The sequence below is a fragment of the Oreochromis niloticus genome, linkage group LG14, assembly GCF_001858045.2.
Source record: "Oreochromis niloticus isolate F11D_XX linkage group LG14, O_niloticus_UMD_NMBU, whole genome shotgun sequence".
NCBI classification, from domain to species: domain Eukaryota; kingdom Metazoa; phylum Chordata; class Actinopteri; order Cichliformes; family Cichlidae; genus Oreochromis; species Oreochromis niloticus.
Genome location: NC_031979.2, coordinates 10,496,174 through 10,516,565, shown reverse-complemented (window position 1 = coordinate 10,516,565; position 20,392 = coordinate 10,496,174). Strand labels below are relative to the sequence as shown.

At 41.7% G+C, this 20,392-nt stretch overlaps 1 protein-coding gene across 1 annotated transcript in view; it reads left to right on the top strand.

The window, feature by feature from the left end:
* Positions 1-6,372: 6,372 nt before the first annotated feature.
* igsf11 (immunoglobulin superfamily member 11) overlaps positions 6,373-20,392 on the top strand; it is a 112,538-nt gene continuing 98,518 nt past the window's right edge. The window contains exon 1 of the mRNA XM_005454335.4: positions 6,373-6,913. Within this exon, the coding sequence (XP_005454392.1) occupies positions 6,853-6,913 (61 nt within the window). The 5' untranslated portion in view covers positions 6,373-6,852. The remainder of the gene's footprint in view (positions 6,914-20,392) is intronic.

The following is a 20,392-nucleotide window of genomic DNA, read 5'->3' as shown; positions in this document are numbered from 1 at the left end:
TGAACTCACTGTCATGTTAAACAAAAAACAGATGATTGAAATGATCTGAGTTTTGTGAGCAGGTGTGCTACCCTGCTGGAACCAGCCATCAAAATATATACATGATCAGCAGCAACATTCAGGTTGGCTGTGGTATTTAAATAATACTCAGTTGGTCCTCCACACCATTATACCACCAGCCTGATCCCCACATAGCAAAATTGGTATGGCCCGGATCTGGCCCACGCAATGTGCTTACACATGGCCCACATACCGCAAAGAATGACGGCCCTTTGGTGGCCCAGATCTGGTTTGCCAGAGGTGGCCCACACATGGGCCAGCACAGGGCCAGTTGCAGACACACTGCTGGCCCTGTGCTGGCCCAGAACAGTTTCAGCTCTGGCCCCAGATGTCAGCCTAATGTGTACCTTAATCAAGCCATGTAATAAAAACATTCTGGAACATAATAGTGCAAAAGTAACATGACGAAACTCTGTTCAGACAGTGACTGGACTGATTCTTATATAGCACTCACAAACCTGTCAAACCTGCATTTGAAACGTTGGCTGCCATAGCAGTATAGTATTGCACCATGACATTTGGGTCTTCTAACTAAAATAGGAAAATAAGAACATAAATAGTGCCATCATTGCCAGACCTGGCCCACATCTGGTTGACATACACCCTGCCATGACACCAGTCAGTCAGAAGTGCCAGCTTGATGCCGGATCCAGGCCAGACCTGTTTTCTATGAGCCTGGGCCACATAAACCAAACCACAATCGGGCCAGATGTGGCATGCCATCACATAAACAGTGCCATCTACGCCAGGCCTGGCCCATACCTGGATGACATACCAATTACCATGCCAGAAGTTAGCCAGATCCGGGCCAGACCTGTCTGTTGAATGGTTCCATTCTTTCTCGTTTTTCTGACCCTACCATCTGAACACTGCAGCAGAAATCAAGACTCATCAGACCAGGCAACGTTTTTCAATCTTCTGCTGTCCAAATTTGATGAGCTCTTTTGCTGATGTAGCCCTTTGATTACAATGAGTGTTTTTCGGGTTTACTGTTGCCCTCCTATCTGCTCAAAACAGTCAAACCATTGTCCTCTGGCATCAACAAGACATTTTCGTATAGAAAACTGCTGCTCACTGGTTATTTTCCTCTTTTTCAGACTACTCTCTGTAAATCCTAGAGATGGTTGTGTGGGAAAATCCCAGAACATCAGCAGTTTCTGAAATATTCAGATGAGCCCGTCTGGCGCCAACATCCACAGCATGTTCAGAGTCACTTTTTCATCATTCTTATGCTCATTTTAAACGTTGTATTGAGTATGTCTGCTTCCTAAATGACTGCTCTAAATTCAGTTTGAAATTATTCCCTTCTGTTCAAAATGCTAAAATGTCAAGAACTCAATGAAACGGAAGGAGTCTGCATTAAAACACAAAGAGGGCAAGAAATATGGTGTTTTCACAGCGTGGTCAAGTATGCTTTGGAGTTGATTGCTGAGACTGGTGCTTGCAGAAAACAAAAGTTGACTGAAGTAGATGTCAGACCCTCCATGATTTAAGTGTTAGAGACAAAAGAAAGACCACTGCTGAGATTCAGGAAGAGATAAAAGCTTCTAGATCAAAGTCTGAGAAAGTCTCCAAAATAATGACTGAACAAACAAGGCCTAAATGGAATAGTAGCCACTAAGAAGCCTGCAAACAACCAGAAAGACCTCAGAGTTTCCAGAGAGCAGAAACACTGAACTGTAGATGACTGGAAGAACGTACTCTGGAAGGACAAGTCCTCTTCGGTGAGCATCACTGTGTTTATGTCCACAGAAAAGCTGAGGAACGCTTTGATGCTAGCCACAGTGCACCCACTGTGAAACACAATAGCTATCAATCTGTCAATCCTTTCTGTGTCCGGGCCGGGTGAGGTTTCCCGTGTTGGGTCAAATTAAGCCGCAGGCTCCACCCCATACTCTCCATGAGAGTATGGGGGTTCCCGTTCTGGAATCGCTTTTTATACGAATTTCTAAAATATGTCTGCTTTATGACAGGCATTCTATTGCATTTATTAAGCGCTCTATATTTTGATATCGGTGTTTTATGTAGTATATAATCATGTGCTGTCTAATTATTGAGGCCTTAAACTTTAAACATATAAATACAAAGTTAGACTTGTAACTCTGATCACGTCACCTTTTTGATTTTTAGAGGCACCAACCCTGTAGCAACACTGTTTTTACCTACAAATTCATTCAAAAGGTCTGCCACTGCCATTTTAAAGTCTGTTGACCTCATAAAGGTATGCAACATGATGACTTCATCATGAACTGTCTGTAGTTCAGTAATATTAGTCTTATTTTTACTTTGAAATACTTTGACACAACCTGTGCTGTGAAATTGAAATAAAAGGCTGCACACACGCCAGCAAAGTATGTTTCCCCACTGCAGAAAGAAACCTACTTTGCAGAAAATGTCCACTTGTGCACTTCTTAATCAACACTTATTAAGTTAACAATGTAAAGCACTGAGCAATCGCTCTACACAAGCATGTGTCAGAGCCACTGATGCTTCTCCAAATGCTCTTCCTGTGGGTTGGATTTCATTTTGCACCGTGTTTGAATAGTTTGTTCTTTAAAAAAAAAAAAGAAGCATAATGTTTGGCAAAAATCTCAGAAAACTGTGTAGAAGCAAAAGTGACAGGAGATGGAAATACTCAGCTGCTCATAAACCAGAAATACTCAGCCATAAAGAGGTTGGAAGAAAAAGGTGAACGCTCGCAGCGAACAAGGGCAAAACAACTCAAAGAAGACATGATGCAGCACTAAAGCAAAGGATCGCTCGTTTACTTGACATCAATATTAAAGTTATGGTGAACTGCAGCCAGGTCTGTCAGGAGAGGAGTAGTACAGCGTTTAGCATCGAGGATCTCCTTCAGGTCTTTTGAATCTTTCATGGAGGTGCAGAAAAAAAATAAAATGGAGCAGGTTTCAGAAGGAAATCAATAATACATCAAGCACACATCTGTTTGTGGCTGCTGAGGAAACTCAGTTTTACCCATCCATCATGTTTAAACCTCATTTTAACCTGTAAGAAGAGAATCAGAAGAATTAGAGGAATATTTCTTCTTCTGTCAGAAGAATGTATGAATCGGTTGTGCTAAAAATGTCTTTCACTTTAAAAAAAAATTGTTATTTCATTGTTTTGCTTTTTTTCCCCTTGTTGTTTCTGTTGAACTTCTCTTACCTAATTAGTGCATCACTTGCATCATTTAGATTTCTTTTTAGCTTCTGACAAATGACATAGATCTGCAAACTGAAAGTCAGAGGAGAACGACAGGTCAGAATCCATTAACATGCAGCAGGTCCATAATTTGTTAGACAAAGACACAACTTTAGTTTGCCTCACTTTGTCGCCTGGAGATACCACAGTGGATTTAAAGTCAAACAATCAGGATGTGCTTTGACTTAAAATCATCTGTTCTGGCCTACAGAGGCAAAACTGCTGAAGCTCTGTCTTTCTCCAATAAATTGTGGGTGTATGAAAAGGCGAAAAACTCAACTAGAAAAACTCAACTCAAGGCAGCAGGTCCAGATGACATACCTGTGGAGGTGTAGACCAGAGGATGGTGGACTTTTTGATCAGACTGTTCAGCATAATCTTGGAGAGTGAGAGGATGCCTGAGGGATGGACAAGAAGTGTGCTGATGTGGAGAGCTATTGAATAAAGAGGGAGGGATGAAGTGGACGAGTCAAACCATGAAGAAATGAGAAAGAAGCCAGTTTAAGGAGAAGGGCTTAGCTTCATGCCAAGAAAAAGCACTGCAGGTGTGATCTTTGCTTTCAGAGTGTTGATGGAGAAGTTTGGAGACTGTCAGAAGGAGCTGCACTGTGTCTTTAGATCTAGAGAAAGCAGGATGACAGATGAGGTCAGGCAGGAATCTCCGTGGACTATGGCTTTTATAGGGAGCAGGTGGAGGTATGGACAGAATAAGTGTGTGTGAATAAGAGGAAGGCAGGTGTAGCAGTAAAGACACACATAGCAGAGGTAGTGAAGATGGATAAGAGGTGAAGCAGAGAGTGCAGGCAGGGTGGAGTGCATGGAGATGAATATCGGGGGGGGGGGGGGGGGGGATTTCTGAAAGAAGGTTTACAAGATGTGATGTATGATTTGGTTGCGGCACTGACAGAAACACAGGAGGCAGAGCTGAAGATGTTAAGATTTTCATCAGGAGTCACCACGATGGACAGGATCAGGAAAGAGGGACCGCTCAGGCTGAACAGTTTGGAGAGAGGCAGAGCTGACATGGTTTGGACATGTGCAGAGCAGAGACGGTGAATAAACTGGACAAAGGATGGTGAAGATGGAGTTACCAGGAAGGAGAAAAAGTGGAAGACCTCAGAAAAGATTCGTGGATGTAGTGATGGAGGACATGAGGAGGGTTGATGTGGAAGAAGAGCAAAGAGTAGGTGGATGATTCACTACGGTGCCCTCAAAGGGAGCAAATGAAAGAAGAAGATTCTTCTATTATATGTAAAAAAAAAAACCTAACCAAAACAAAGCAGGCTACTAAGTCAGTGTGTTGTATAATAAGAAACAATAGCAACATAAGCTAGATCTGCATCGTTCATACAGCCCTGCAATGATTCAAGTCAAATAAGTTTTCTTTTTTAATTTTTAATTTTTCTTTCCAACAGAGCATTTAATTCATTCTGCCTTTGGGTGACACTGAGAGCTCTTTTTTAGGTATGATGCCAAACACCGTATGCCTCTTCAAACTTTTAAACCCTGGTCCGTTGCACTGGGTGTAACTTTGCCCCTCAAGCATCTTTCATGAATATCACAAAGGTTGTAAGTCCTTTTCAGAAAGGGAGCTGCGAGTGGATGAGAGGAAAGTTTAAAGTTCAAGCAGAGAGTCAGAGCGAGGGGAAGCCCTCGGGGCCTTTTTAAGATGCTCCAATGTTCAACTTATTTACTTGCTGTGGCAAACATGAATGCCTGCCAGCAGCTTTTAGGGCCGGAAAAAATAAAAATAAAAGCATGGAGTGATGTATATGGTGCTGCTCCCCATCATGGCTTATGCTGCACTTTTTTTTAAAGCCTGAAAAATCTAATTAGTGAAGAAAATCCACAAATGGTTCACTTATAATGTTTCTCCTTTGATGTTCTGATGCTGTGAGACTGACAAGACTGAGAGTCCTGTGAAGTAGAAAAGATATAAGCAGGCATTTAGTGCCGAGATGAGCTAAGTGAGATCAGTGGATCAGAGTAATTAGACGCCCAACCGTAGATTGTTTGATGCAGTGTCCTTGGTAACTTGTTTAATCGCTGATGAGTTCCTTAAGTCTGTGAGTTCATGCTCATCCCCGTGCTACTCTTTAGTGAAAAAGAGATTTCCATTTTATTTCCTTCTTTGCCACAGCCACAGTCTAGTCCAAGTTTCTATCTTCTTTTGAATGCATGCAGACAGCTTTAAGAGACTTTCAGAAGAGTAACTTTGCTTTCTTGTAAAGAGCTCTGCAGCCTTTGTCTCTCAGAGAGGAGCTCACCTGCCTGAGTCTAATTATAGGCTCCTCTGGTGTGGCAGTGACAACGCTCTCTTATTTACATTCCAAATTATGAAAATGAACACAGAGCTCAATATAGCAGCAGCGATCAAACAAACTGATGAATGCTGCCACCGTGACAGGCAGAGAAAATGATTCACGCAGAAGTGTGCAAAGCTTTCTGGTCTATTCTGTTTTATTCTACTGGGCCTTTTGTGGACGCGCCGCAGGAGGGCGCGAACGTCTCTCTTTCGTCTGGCGTCAACGGTCTCCCAGCAACAGCCAGGCTCGAGCTCGTCTCAATCGTCCGCCGCTGAGCGCAGTCAAGCCGCACGGACACAGCCATGCCCTCGCGGACAGAGTGGGCTGTTACCTACAAAATAAAAGCCAACTGAGTTTAGACGTATAGCCGCCCAGCCTGACGGTGCTGGATTCTGCTGTCCCTGTTTGCTAGTTTGGATAAATGGCAATGGAATAAAATGTGGATTTTCAAGGTGGGAGGCTATTTTTTTAATACTCAAGCAGCACCTCAAAAGCAAAAAGCAAAAAACATAATAAGACAAGTGAAAATGTAATGTTAACCCACCAGTGTTCGCATGTATCCTCATGACTGCAGTGAATTGAAGAGATGATCAGTGAGATGACCAATGATCGAAGGTACTGACACGTCTGACCTTTATCCCCATCTGACAATCGTGACGATTTGACTTTATCATTTCTTCTATCCAATACCCCCCACTTGATTTTTTTTTCTTTCGTTTACTTTGAAAAACAGCGACCGGAAGTGGGATATTTCCCCCACACTTTCCGACTTACGCTCGGGTCTGCTCAGCTGCAGCCGAACAGACGAAAAACCATGGAGCGCAACAAGACGCGTTGGAGAGACTCACCGAGCGGGCACGGAAAGTGTCAGTTTCAGTCGTGTTTGTAAGTTACTTCCAGCGAGACTGGACAGATTTTTGGAACACCAGCAGGTGGAGAGTGATTCTTCGTTTTCTTTTTTTTTCTCCAAGCGTGCGTAAACTGATTGGAGTGGTCGGGGAAAGAAAATAGCCTTGGACTGTCTAGCGGCTACCAAAGAACGGGAGGGAGGGTAGTTAGTTTTAAAAAGAAGCTCTGAAGTGAAGAGGAGTGCCTGCTGGATAGAAAGGTGGATTGGTGGATAATGTTTGGAGAATGCGCGCTGCGTAAAAGCCCTCACATCGCTTACATGTTGTTATAAGGAACAATTACTTCTCTTTGAGGAAACTGTGAGCGGAGACCTCCATAAAGAAAGGAGGCAGTGGTCTTAAATTGAAAGTGAGTTACTACTGAACAGTTACCAGCCATGGTGAAGTTCCATAACTCAGATCTATGGATAGCCTGGATGGTCATTTTCTGCATGGAGGGTAAGTTATATGACACTTGGAAACTTAGTCTGTGCGCCAACTATAAGCTGAAAGCGCCTGGTAGGTTAATGATAATACTACGAATACTAATAATAATAATGACAGGAACACGTTTATGTGGCTTTTTTGTAACTTGGATAAGTCACTATGACCATAGATGTATATAACTGGTATAAAAACAGACTTGGACCCTGGAATGAAATTGTCTCTTGGGCTCTGCCTCTCCAAAAGCCATATGATCCCAGTCCTCCTTAATACTGTGTGTTTGGATCACGCTGACAAATCCCCGGCATTAACAAAAAAAAAAAGAAAAAAAAAAGACTTTTCCGCCTTTTGCTAGTCGCTATCCCCACCGAGCACTTTTGAGTGTACACGTCTTATCCATATGCGCACTGCCTGGTTTTCCTTGTGGCCACCTCACACAACCCGAGGTCTGATTTCCTTCTCCCCCCTCACCCGCCCCTTCTTTTAACCACTGATACACTTTAAAACGTGGTACAGTAGTGTCTGTGTTTTAAAATAGAAACGGAGCAGACGGTGGAGGGTTGCGCTGGTAATCCGCCCGATTAACCAGGAGTATGATGATCAGGCTGCACAGGAGAGCGAGCAGCCCCAAAGGAAAATCACTGGATGTTCCTATAGCCCTCCGATGGGAATTTTATTGTGTGCGTGCACAAATAGCAGTATATGTGTGCGCTTTTGTTTACCTTCTCTTTCTTCTTAGCGCAGCGGTGCTGTTATCCCTGCGGTAATTTAACAGTGTTCTCGCTCAGAGTGCCTGCAAGTTTAGTGAGTTTGTCACACTTGCTGCTATAAAATAAACCAAAGTTTAAATTCTGAAAACGACAAGTCCTTGTGCGTCCTATTAAAGCTCTAGTTGAGACGAAGGAATTCATAAAAAACATGATTAAGTTAACATTAAAGAAAATATTAACAGCCTGCCATAAATAAGCAGTTTATAGACTAAATATATTGCTGCAGATATGATGTTTCCCCACTGAATAACGATGGATATGGTGCTCATATTAAAATGTCCTTTCACCTGAGGTCCACATCTTTATTGAAAAACACCCCAACAATGTCAGAGCAGAGCAGAGACATGCTTGAAAATTGACTGATTCCCCTCAGAGCTTCATGCAACATTTGCTCTGAACCGTGCAACACACACACACACACACACACACACACACACACAGACCGACCTGACATGTCAATTTGGACCGAACAATTGTGCAAGATTCAATTTAGCCCGATTCTCCAGGTGTTTCACTCCGCTGCTTGCTGATTTGGCTTGTGGGTACCTCTGCGGTGAGTGGATGCGTGGCCTCTCGTCAGCTTCACTCAGGGTTACACACATACGTACACGCCCATGATAGTACATCGTGGACTGTGGTCACTCCACGTGTCTGTCCGGCTCAAAAGACCTCAGCTTTTCATTGACTTTAGGTTAAGTAACTGTAAGACCGATGTGAGTTCAGCATCTCTGTAACAAGACAACTTGCTCAGAGAGAAGCAGGACAGCCTTTCTTCTCTCCTCTTGCTGTCTTGCTGGGGAGCTGCCAGTGTTGCTATAAATAAATTCTGATGCAGCAAAGTCTGTATTGTTCATGGTGGCTTCTGTTTTGTTGACCTCAACTTTTTCACGCCAAACATATTCTCTAGGATGATGAGATCAGTCTTAATAGACACCAGATTGTTTTTGAAGATATTACACATGAGACTTTATACATATATATTAGTTTTTTGTAGTTTTGCTTTAGGGCAAAAACCCTACTTTTTGTTCACAAGTGCCTTAAGATGGCCACAGAAAAGCAGGAAAAATGGAAAAGCTTTAAAAAGCAGGAAAAAGCAACAGAAGGAAGTAAAATTCATGAGTTTCTCGGACAGGCATCAATCATGGCCTAGTTCGTGGCAGGGCCCTTCGTATTTCAGCATTAGTTAGAGGACATGTCGTGTCCTCTTCAGCCATCAGCGCTCCCCAGTTACACATAAATATTGTATCCCCTTTTCTCAGTTAGAAATGGATTCATCTCAACAGCAGCCGTGCAAGAAAAGTTGGGTTCGTCTGGATCTGCAGTGCTAGGATCATTTGAAGAAAGTTTCTAAAAGTTAGAAGAATGAACAGTGGAGGCTCTATGCTGATAAACAGATTAGTTCAGCTGTTGTCACAACGAACACCCGTGGTGATACCAACACAGGGCCGCTCTGTTCACCGTGCCCTGATTTAAAGATACACCCAGAACAGCCCTCAAGGGCGTAGCAGGGACAGATCCCGAGGTTCAGTCAATTCAGCAAATTGAATTCGAGCGGAGCTGGTGGCTCTGAACTTTTCAACTGCTTTTGTTTGGTTTACTCACCTGTGTAACGCTTCCTATAGAATCCTTCAAGTTTGAATACACAGAAGCGCTCAGATTAGCCCGCTGTCTTCAGGTTTGGACCGAAGAGTTCAGCGAGAATAAGCGTTCAAAAGAGACAACATGGTGTGTTTCTCAGAGCTCATTGGCATTCAGGGTGTCCGTGCCTGCTTCAAAGCAGAACTTAGACCAATTCTCCTTCCCGCTCACTCTGAGCTTGTTAACCTCTGGGGGCTCTGCTGAAAGTGGCGATAACAAAGTTACACAGTGAGTCTGGTTTATCTGTCGTGTTGGTTGCTGCGTTTGTCATGTTTGCAAGTCCACTTTCCAACTCAATCCGTCCCAGAAATCTACTTCCAGCAGGATTACTCACCAGATCTGCAGACCATAAGACAACAACCTGTCTGGATGAAAAAAAGTGTGCTAAACAATGATATCTTTTTTGATTTTGGGTTATTGTTATATTTATTGTTCAAGTCATTTCCAGTGTCATCTTGTAGGCCTTGTTCTTTTTCCTGCCAGTCTTCTGTACCACCTGTTTCTGGTCCACTCATTATTCCTCCAAGTATAAAACCCCCCTGTGCAGTTCTCCCAAATCGCCAGATTGGAGTGTTGTGTTCCTTAAAAGTGATTTTTGTGTTTTTGGTTTGCCTGCACCCTTGTGTTTTCTTTTCATTGCTGACTGCCATCATGTCCATGCTCCGAAAGCCCAGTAGTAAAGTTTGGCATGTTCTTCTTGGTTCCTTCAGTTCTACGTTTGGATCCTTTTCTCTTTTTCACTCAGTCGCAATATTATCATCTTTTATTTTCATCAGTAATTACAGTATATTTCAATGACCATCAGGTCCAATGAGAAACAACTGCATATTTACCAGAATGTCTTTTCTTACCGGTTCAAATTGTCACTGTTTTATTTTGTTAGGCTATTTGGCTGCTAGTTAAAGCCAATGAGAGAGAGGAGAGCGGCAAGTAGTCCCTGAGATGTTATAGGCCAGCAGCAGAGTAAAGAGCATGTAGGGGTGCAGAGAGTTTCCCGCTTAGTTGGTCAGATACTAACTTAGAGAACACCTCTCTTCCTGCTAATGCAGATTTTAAAAAAAAATGCAGTTTGTGTCAGTTTCATCCGTTAAGTAGCGATTTTTTTTCACCCCCCCGTTCCTCTTCCGCCTGCTGCTAAAAAGGAGCAGCTGGAACAAGAGTGTTGGACAGATGGAACTTTCCACCTCGATTATTTTTCCCGCTAAAAATAGCCTCTCAAAAAATTAAAAGACCTCCGGGACCGCTCGCAAAGTGCATGTGCGTGCGTGTGCGCGGCCGCTTGAGCGACAGAGGCGCGGGGAACTTCAGACGACGTGGTCCTCAGATGATGGCAGCCGCAGCCATCCTGGGAGTGTGAATGAATAAATGATGGGCAGATATTTGGAGGAGAGAGAGAGCAGCATTTGCCCGGTCCCTTGGTCTCTTAAGCACACATTAAACTAGGCCCCAAAAGAGTCCACAGGCTGCCTCTTGCTTGCACGGCAGTTGGCCAAGCATCTGGGGCAAACATCTGATGTGGTCACTTCACAGAGGTTTGGAGGTTTGGAGCTTTGAGGTTTTGGGGTTGGTTGTACCTCTAATCACAGTGGCAAATGAGGAAATCACGGGGATGTAGTAAAGCAGGGTGATGCTGTTAATGCAGCAGTGCGATCAGTGGGGCTTTTAGTTGCATTTGGGTTAGATGGCGAAACGGAGTGTCGGGGAAATTGCGTGTCACTTAATAAACCAGAAACTCAGCTTGTAGTCAGTGCAGTTGTCAAACTTGCTTTAGATTTGTGTTTGCCATTTATTAAATGAAAAAAAAAATAGGCTAATTTCATATGTAAGCAGAGAAAGTGTGTGACTAAAGCTTTTTGACTTTTACTTTATGACACGTTGCAGCACTTCAAACAGTGGCCAGTTTTATCTCAGTTGTGCTCCAGCCACAAGATCGTTGCTCCGAGCAAAGAGATAATCGCGGATTAAGTGCGACAATCGCGCCATTGTGAGAGCTGATGTTAGTTTATGAGTCTTTGAAACGGCAAGTCGGCTTCGTGACTCAAAGATGGAAATGAATCACTACAGTCTTGCAATGGGGCTTTTTTTTGGTTGGTTTACAGGTGCAGAGGAGGTGATATCATTTGAAAAAGTGGGAAAAAAAAGACACAAAGTAATTCATGAGTAAACCGCAAAACATAATTTAATCTACATGCTTTATGTGTACGGCGCCTTCGTCTGTAACACACTGTGGCAGGTTGAGGCATTGGGATGAGAGTGTCTTTTAGCTTGATTTTCCTTTCGAGTGTGTGGGTGAACCCGAGGCTTATACATATTTAAGGCGGATGTCTTCCTCTTGCTGTGGCACCCTGACGATCCTCTCCTTCAGGGCGCTACGACATGAGCAGTTTTGCTTTGCTGGCTCTTGAGGTTTTGACAGGGCTCCTGACTCGCTCGTTAAATAAGTTGCTTGGGAGTTGTTTGGAACATGTAGATACTGCGCTGTAATGACCACTTTTACAACTTTTTTTAAAGATATCAAGTAAACTCGTGTTTACTCACGAGTCAGAACTGCTGTAAATTTATGTAACTGTTTTTTCAAAAGCTCTGCATGTACAACAAAAGTGGGGGGAAAAAATTGGTCTCTTAAATCCAGCAAATGTGAGCAAAGTCATGCATGCCAGTCAGCGAAACTGCAGGCACAAATTGGGGCTTTCCATAGACTTTGATCTAACAGAATAAGTATTGTGTCTTTGGAGGCTCTTGAAAAAAAACCCCTCCCTGACGCCACATCAGTATCACAAAAACCCCCCAAAAAATAAAACACTAACTCAACTCCACATTCATCCTCTTTTTCATGGTAGTCTCTTTGTACCTCTTAAAAATTGTGCGGTCCAAGTTTTAAACTTTTCATGTCTCTAACAATTCATATTAATTGTCTTATAATTTACGCAAGCTCTCCCACACCATTTACTTCCGTGTGTGTGTGTGTGTGTGTGTGTGTGTGTGTGTGTGTATGATATATTGCCGCTTTCAGTCAGTGGCTGCCTGACGGTCATTTAGTTGATCTCTGGTATTACCAAGAATAGCTGCTGTGTTCATCATTGTAAGCCTTTATGAGCTCAGATCAATGGCAAAAGGAAATGCTCCCATGCACACATTACTCCCACAGGTGTGCACTAGCAGGCAGGCTGTTTGTGCTTGGGCCCTCTTATTCCCCTGGCAAATAAATTACAGTTGATCCCAAAGGATCAAGGTTTCCCTTGGACGGTAATGACTCCATCAGTTTGTTCCACCAATCCCAAATCTCCCAGTCGCGGACCATCAGATTGTCTCTTAGATTCATTAGGTAGACTCTCACTCTGCTGTATAGGCTGAATTTGTGAATAGCCTTGTGACTTGCTAAGTTGCACCAACTCAGAAATAAATTTAAAAAAGGTTTGTTAAAACTCTGTTAACCCCCACTTTTTATTGTGTAGAGTTCATTTTTTCAAAACACATAAAAGACCAATAACTAATATTTTTTTGCTTTTTTAAACCCACATTACCATATTTTCTTTTACAGTAAAGCAATATAAACAGTGACCTTCGGAAAAAACAAAGAAATTAACCGAGCTGCAACATTATGGCTTATAGACAAATCTGAAGTATGTCACTGTGCAAAGTCTTGAGCCACCTCCAATTTCTTTATATTTTGCTAAGAAAATAGAACATAGTGCAGCAATACATACAACACATTAATGGAAACACAGTATATAAGGCAAAAACAGAGTTTGTAGAGTTCTAACAAGCTTGAAAGTCATTTTTTGTTACCACCACCTTTATTCTTCAACAGAGCCTGAACCTTTAAGTAGTCTTCAGGAATACTTCTCCAGGCTTCTTGAAGCACATTCAAAGCTCCTTTTTGGATGTTGGGTGCCTTTTGTTCTGTTCCACCAAGAAATCTTACAAACTGCTTCAATAATGTTGAGGTGTAGGCTGTGGGGAGACCAATCCATGACTGATAGTTTACCTGAGTGTTTTTTTATCCAGGTATGCTCTACACAGTGTGTTTGGGATCATTGTCATGTGGAGAAATTCAAGTGCCGCCAATCACATTCTTTCCAGATGTTATTGCATAGTGGATCAAAATCTGTTGGTGCTTTTCTGTGTTCATTATTCCCCCAAGCTCCAAACCATGACAGTGCCTCTACCGTGTTTTACAGATGGCTTTAGACACTCATTGTCATACTCCTCTCCTGAGCTCTTCTATAAATTCTGATTTGAACCAAAAATTTCAGATTTGATTCACAAGACCGTAAGACCTGTTGCCTCCGACAGTCAGTTCCTTTCTACCTGTTTCCCTTCCTTAAAAATGGTTTCTTGGCAGCCACTCTTACCCTGAGACAATGCCAAGTTTTTGGCTAATATCTCTTTGAGAATACATTTTTTGATGCAAAAATTCAATTTATGCCTGTCAAACAGTGTTGTTATTATTTTTCAGAGATTCGACTAAAGAAATGGGAACAAATAATGTGTGTTTTCAACAGGCTGGCAGTAAGAGCGAACCTAAAGGTTTTAAATTTTGTTCTTTGCTAAGTTGTCTATAATGTATAGACACAACACTGGTTCATTCCTCAGTTTTGGTGCTTTTTTAAATTTTAAAGGATTCAATGATCAAAAGAAATTAACGTGGCTAAAGACATTTGTACATCGACATGTTCCAATCAAACTACAACTGTTTTAAAGTGAACTGGACTGATAGCGAGACGATCAAAATATGAGCATTTCAGGGGATAAATTGAATCGTTAAAGAATTATACACATTGCTATTGTGAGGACATGAAGCCCAATAAAATACAGGGTCTGCTTAAGTTTGCAAAGTTGTATCAGCTGTCATATTATGATTGGCTTTTTAATGCATCATCTGTTCAGCTACCAAGTGACCAATAACATCCAATCAATTCTATCCAGATGTTTTAGGTGGTCTTGTATTCTTTCAGTATTGTGTGCTAGTTTCACTCATATTGTATAAGGACAGGACAGTTTTCCATTGCCCACTCAAAACTATGCAGTACAAGAAGGCAGCCATATTTTGGCTTTTGTTTTGGAAGATTGGAGGAAGTGTGGCCTATTATGTTTGCGCCTATTATATCACTAAATCTTTGGGGACGTTTATGTTCATGTCTTGTATATAGCCATCTTAGCTAAAAATAATTTCCTATAAGTTGTAAATTCCTTGAAGTGGATTTCTGTCATGATTAAATTGAGGGTTGTGTACTGAAAGCGCACGTTATTACGATAATCAGCTCTCGGAAAGCAAGCTTTTCTTCCTTGAACCACCAGACTCCATTAAAACAAGCTTCCTTATCTGAGAGATTTCAGAGCATTAGTGATTAGCAGAGTGCAAGAACAAACGCCACGCTGCTCCTTTATAGTAGTTGGAGTTGCATTTAAAGTGCAGGCTGACAGATTCAGCAGTGGGTGGTTTGAGGAAAGGCGAGGCAATATAGAGCAAAAATCATAGCTAGTTTCATAGCTCATGGCAATACATGAGTTTGAGTAGATCTCAGTCATAGATAAATGTAAGTAAAAGCCACAAATGCAAGTGCCCAAGGACTTTAATTACAACAGACTGCATTAAAAATCAAATGCAAAGATAAAGTTTTCTCACCTTTTTGAAAATTGCTGCCTTCCTCCATGTTGCACAAGTGCTGCTAGGTGAGCTAAGCAGGCTATTCGCTAAACAATGGCTATCTTTTAATAGCTTATTTCAGCCTGATGTCAGCAGATGTCAGGCCTTAACATTTGTTTTCTATTGTCTTATTCTTTGTGCTTACATATGCTCTACTTTAATACTGCCAAAACCCCAATAAAGCTGTCAACCAGTCTCTTCAAAACCACCTACAAGCTGCTGCTCTGCATCTGACAGACTCACCACACACAAAAGTTATAGGCTATGACTCTGCTCTGATTGCAGCTGTAGTTACATGTATAATGATCATGCAATGAGAGCATATCTTTCTCACACGGCACAAAACCTGCTCGCTTAAAAGCTGCTAGCAGTGACAAATGAGTAGGACTTGTGAGTGAGTGGGTCCTAGACTTTTTTACAAGAGTGTGTCCTGAAGCAAGGACTATACATCGGTATTTTCAACTGTACTCCCCGGAGTACAGTGGCCTTGCATCACTAATTTGAAATTGATTCTAAATTGATCTAAACAAAGACTAAATGACCTTACAGCACTTGAATGAACCCAGAGGCTGAACCGGCTGGTGTCACACTGAGAGCTGATGCCGATCCTGTGACCTGCTTTGAGTGCACGGTGGTCCAGTCAGTTTGTCTGCATCAGATAACTGTGCAGTCTCCAAAAATATACTATGCATAATTTCATACACTAGATTAATATAATTTTCTAAATTGTATAGTGTTGCACTCAGTGGGTTTTCTGCGCTCTTCCATAATTGCTGCATTGATTGTTGGACACTTAGCTGACTGAACCTGCAAAACTGACTCCTTTCCTTTATGTTTTTAAGGTTCAGAGATCTCAGACATGACGTGGTTTAGAAAAGATGGAAAAGTCACCACCATTTGCAAGCTTTTTGCTGCTGTACATGCCACTCTTTCTTTTTGCAAGAATATTTCCTTAATAATGTTTTTATCCTCCTGAAAGCAGTGTGATAGTTGAGTGTAAACCTTTTGATCCTTTATCTTTCACAATCAATTCACATGCTTCTTTTTGGAGGAATGTGATCAGGGTGAGCTGATAAACTCATCTTGAAACCATGTGCTTGTTGTCCTGACTATCCTGGCTGTTACTCTCGTAATGCGGGGAAAATGCAGATTTTTGGAAAGGGAAAGAAAACAGATTGGGGAAAAAGTTTTTTTTTTTTAAGAAAGAAAGATAAAAAAGGGACAGATTCTCCTGCATTAAATATGCCCAGGGCTTTTCACTGCCATAGGTAATTCATAAACTAGCTGTTGGGGTAAAACACTGCTGCAGTATTTCTGCTTTTTCTCTAGTTTAATGTCTGTACTCTCAGAATCATCAAAAAGTACCCTTCAAAAGGCAGCGGGATGGTAAAGACAGGTTTCGATTTAATGCATTCTGGGAATCAATTCTTGGAAGATGCTGACATCGCTTGTTGTAGCCAGATCTAAAATATAGCTACATATCTCTGATCTCTGAAAATCTGATTGAAAGTGACCGCGTGGACTGTGATTGATTAGGCAAGCTTTCAGTGGGGTGGTCTTACTGAAAAAGTAAAGAAAAAACCCCTCACAAAACCATGGTGGGTAAAATATAACCATAAGTGAGCAGGACTTAAAATAACAGCAAGTATCAAGCGGTAATAACCTCAACTATTCCTTTGATATTCAAATGTCTTTAGAAGGTGTGCACAATGCATTATGTCCTCTTATGTCATCAGCATCATGCTCACATGAACCACTGCATTCATTTAGCTGTTCAGTAAGGACAAAAAATGAAGGAGACCTGCTGTAGTGCAAGGTTAGATTTAGGTGTGACACACTTTGGCTCTCAGTAAATGTATGTTAACTGGCTGCCTGTTCCCTGCAGGAAAGGCTATAGGCAGCAGCCCTCTGTAGTTCCATTATTAGTCCCTCTTTTGTACAGTGCCCTTAGAGCCTCATTTTCTCAGCAGTGTTATGCTTCTGCACGCTTTCTCTTGCTCGTTCAAATTGTTCCAAAATGTCCAGCTTCTCTTCCTCTTTACATCGTGACCTATATCCTCTTTAAGTTTCACTCTGCCCTCGCTGTGCTCACTGCGTTCTCGCCCGCTTTATTGCTCTGCATCACCTTTTCTTCCGCTGTCCCGATTTCTGTGTCTCTTTCCTTTTTTCCAACTCTCTATTTCTCTCCGTGACTCTCGCTCACAGTCAAAATTTCTCTCTCCCTGCCTCGATTGCTCTGCCCTCCCACACACTCTGCCGAAACACAAATGACTTTTCAGGGATGAGGATGAGACTGAAAAGTGGTCCCTGGTTGTTCTGTCCTTGCAGACAACGAGTGAGCATGTCAAATCTGATACATGTGAACAGCCAGGAAGAATGGCGCATTAGGCGCACTGTGCGAGAGGAAAAGAGTGGGACAGAGAGGGAGGGAGGGAGTGAGAGAGAGAGAGAGATCCCATCTGTGCATTGTTACAGCAGACTTCACCCTAACATTGTCTCTGTTGTATCCAGTTGAACAGGAGGGGGCACCAGGTGGGACTTTTACTAAGTGGGGGAATACACACTTGCACACACACACATACTCTTTATACTGCACATACACACATTCAGATACATTTGTAAACACAGACATAAGTTTGCAGAACACGCACGTGCCTCCACGAACATATAGTGAAAAGCTGTTAGTTGACACGTTCAGGCACACACAGAGCCACCTGAGGCCTAAAAGGACTGTATATAGAATTACAGCTACAGAGTGATTATTTGGTTTGTTTGATCTGGGGATGATGTCTGCATTAATCAGGCTTTTGTAATTTCTGTTCTGTTGCTGTTTCTGTTGGAGATTTTGTGCTCAGCGGGTATTCGGGTAGGGACAGAAGGAGGTAGGGCCTGTAACCTTTTTGTCGCAGGACTTGTGTTAACTCTTGATAGAAAAGGCAATGCATCTGTGTTCATTTTGTTGCCCAACGAAGGAAATCAGATTAAAAATATGAGCAGTTCAAAATCTAATCATATTGCTGAAATACAATTTGAAGCATCCCGCTGAAATTAAATAGCGTGTTTTATTGGCAGTGACAGCACACGTATGTACTGTGTTCTTCCTTGAGGAAGAACTCATACCAGTGGAAGAATGTTCTATTTTCTGTTTTCATGATAGTAGACTGGTATTAATTCATCTGATTCCTTATAATTAGATGGGGCGTCTTATGTCACTGTTTGCATAAAGCAATGCAGTCACTGAGCTGCAGACTTTGAACAAGAACCCACATGATTTTTTTTCTTTATCTAATTTAAAACCATGAAGACACATCCTGTCCTGATCCTTAACGTAGTAAACAAGCGACCAAGCTGAGAGTCGCTGGGGAAAAGTGCACAGCAGTTTGCAGGATAGTTAGCTAATTAGCTTTCTAGCTACAGCTCATTAAACAGCACATTTTATTCTTGCAGCAACAACAATTAGCAAAACATGTTAACATATTTTGACTAGAAAAGATGTTTTATATTGGTTTGAGAGACCCAGAGAATACCAAAGCTTTGGCTGCACGCTACTTTGCAAGATCTGACAGTGATTTATTCATTTTTAGAAATGTATTTCTGCTGAGGTTGTTGGTAGAAAGGTTGAAGAAATTAATAAATCAATGGAATATTTTTTATCCAAAGAGATGGCATGTACCAATAAATAGAAATAAGACTAAAGTTATAAAAACTGGGTCAAAATAATGGAAAATGAAAGTGATGGAATTATTTATTTTTATAATGTTAAAATTGAAAGCAATGACTAAACTAAAACAAGGGCTAAATTTAAGCTTTACATTTTGATCGGGTCAAAATTAGGCTAGCTATGAATTGTTGTGCATGTGCATGAAAATCACTGTTGGAGCTGAGTGAAAGTGGATTTTCAAGCTTATTAAAAACAGGCAGCATGATCCTTTGATCATTTTTAAATGACGCCGATTGAAAGACAGGAACACATCTATGGAAGAGTTAAAAAGACCATTAAAGGCCTTTATAAAAGAAGAAAAAAAAATGTAATCTCACCTTCCTGAGATATACAGTATTGTGTAACTGTGTTGGCGCACTTTTGTTACATTCTCCATCAGGATGATCACACACTGCTTCAGTGATATGGAAGGCTGGGCTCTGGAGGCCAATCTGTGTTCCATTGTGTGTTTTTCTGTCCAGGTGTGTTTTCACTGCATTGACAGTGTGTTTGGGATCATTGTTATTACTGAAAAATTAAGCTGTTCATCAATCAGATGTTTTCCAGACGGTATTGCATAGTGGCTTCAAATCTGTTGATAATTTTCTTTGTTCATAATTCCATCAGTTTTGACATGATCTCCAACACCGCTGGCTGAATTGTAGCCTCAAACCACAACAGAGCCTCCACCATGTTTTACAGATTGCTGTAGGTTAGGGGTGGGAGATATAGCCTCAACACTCTTATGACATTTCAAGAAAACTGCAAATTGTTAAATAATGCTATAACATAACTGCTCAGTACTTTAGTTAAACAATAATAAAAATGTATTTAACCTTGTATTTTGTCAACAAAATAACGCAGTCTGAGAAGTTTAGCTCAGCAAAACAAAGTTTTAGCCACTAAAAGTTATTCACAGTAATTTCACGGTAAACTTTAAAGGTCAAGTAAGAAATAGAAGAGGATTGCTTTTCGTACATCCTTTGAGACCTGTTAGTTGTGTCAAACATGTAGGTGGTGTTTGTGTAACAGCAGTATAAGGGGCATGTTTATCGGGGGGCACCATATGCTGCTGTGCCACTCCAACCCTTAATCCTCGTCTTTACTGTCTTATCTGGTTGACTTCTCTGATAGCCTTGGGACGGATGGTGGGGGCCGGGAAACACTGTCCAGCGCTCTGATTACGGCTTTGTGTTTGCACTATCAAGTAGTAATCGACGAATGTGAGAAGCTAAATTCACTATTACTATCTCAAGGCCGCGCAAGAACAGATAGACATACCAACGCACTCACACAAAGACACACACACACACACACACACACACTCACACACACAGATCCTTCCCCCCACCCTCCCTCATGCATTAACATCACGAGGGTATTTCACAGACTTATCTGATAATGCCAGATAGTAGTATTGCCATATACCCCATTGACATAGTAAGTTTATGTGTGTGTGTGTGTGTGTGTGTGTGCGCCCTATTTGTCCGCTATACTACAAAAAGCCTTTTAAGTAGATTTTAGCTATTGCAGGAGCTTTAAATAAGCATAACACAATAATGGAATGTTGGTCCACATTCACGCTTATCCCACATGACATCAGCTGTGAGGGCGGTTAACTCTTTAACCCTTAAAAGAGTACTAGAAGTACCTACTGAAGCCTACTGATGTGAGGGTCCGAGGCTTTTAGGCCATGCACTTTGACTTTTGGTGGTTTTCAATTTATTTCTGGACTT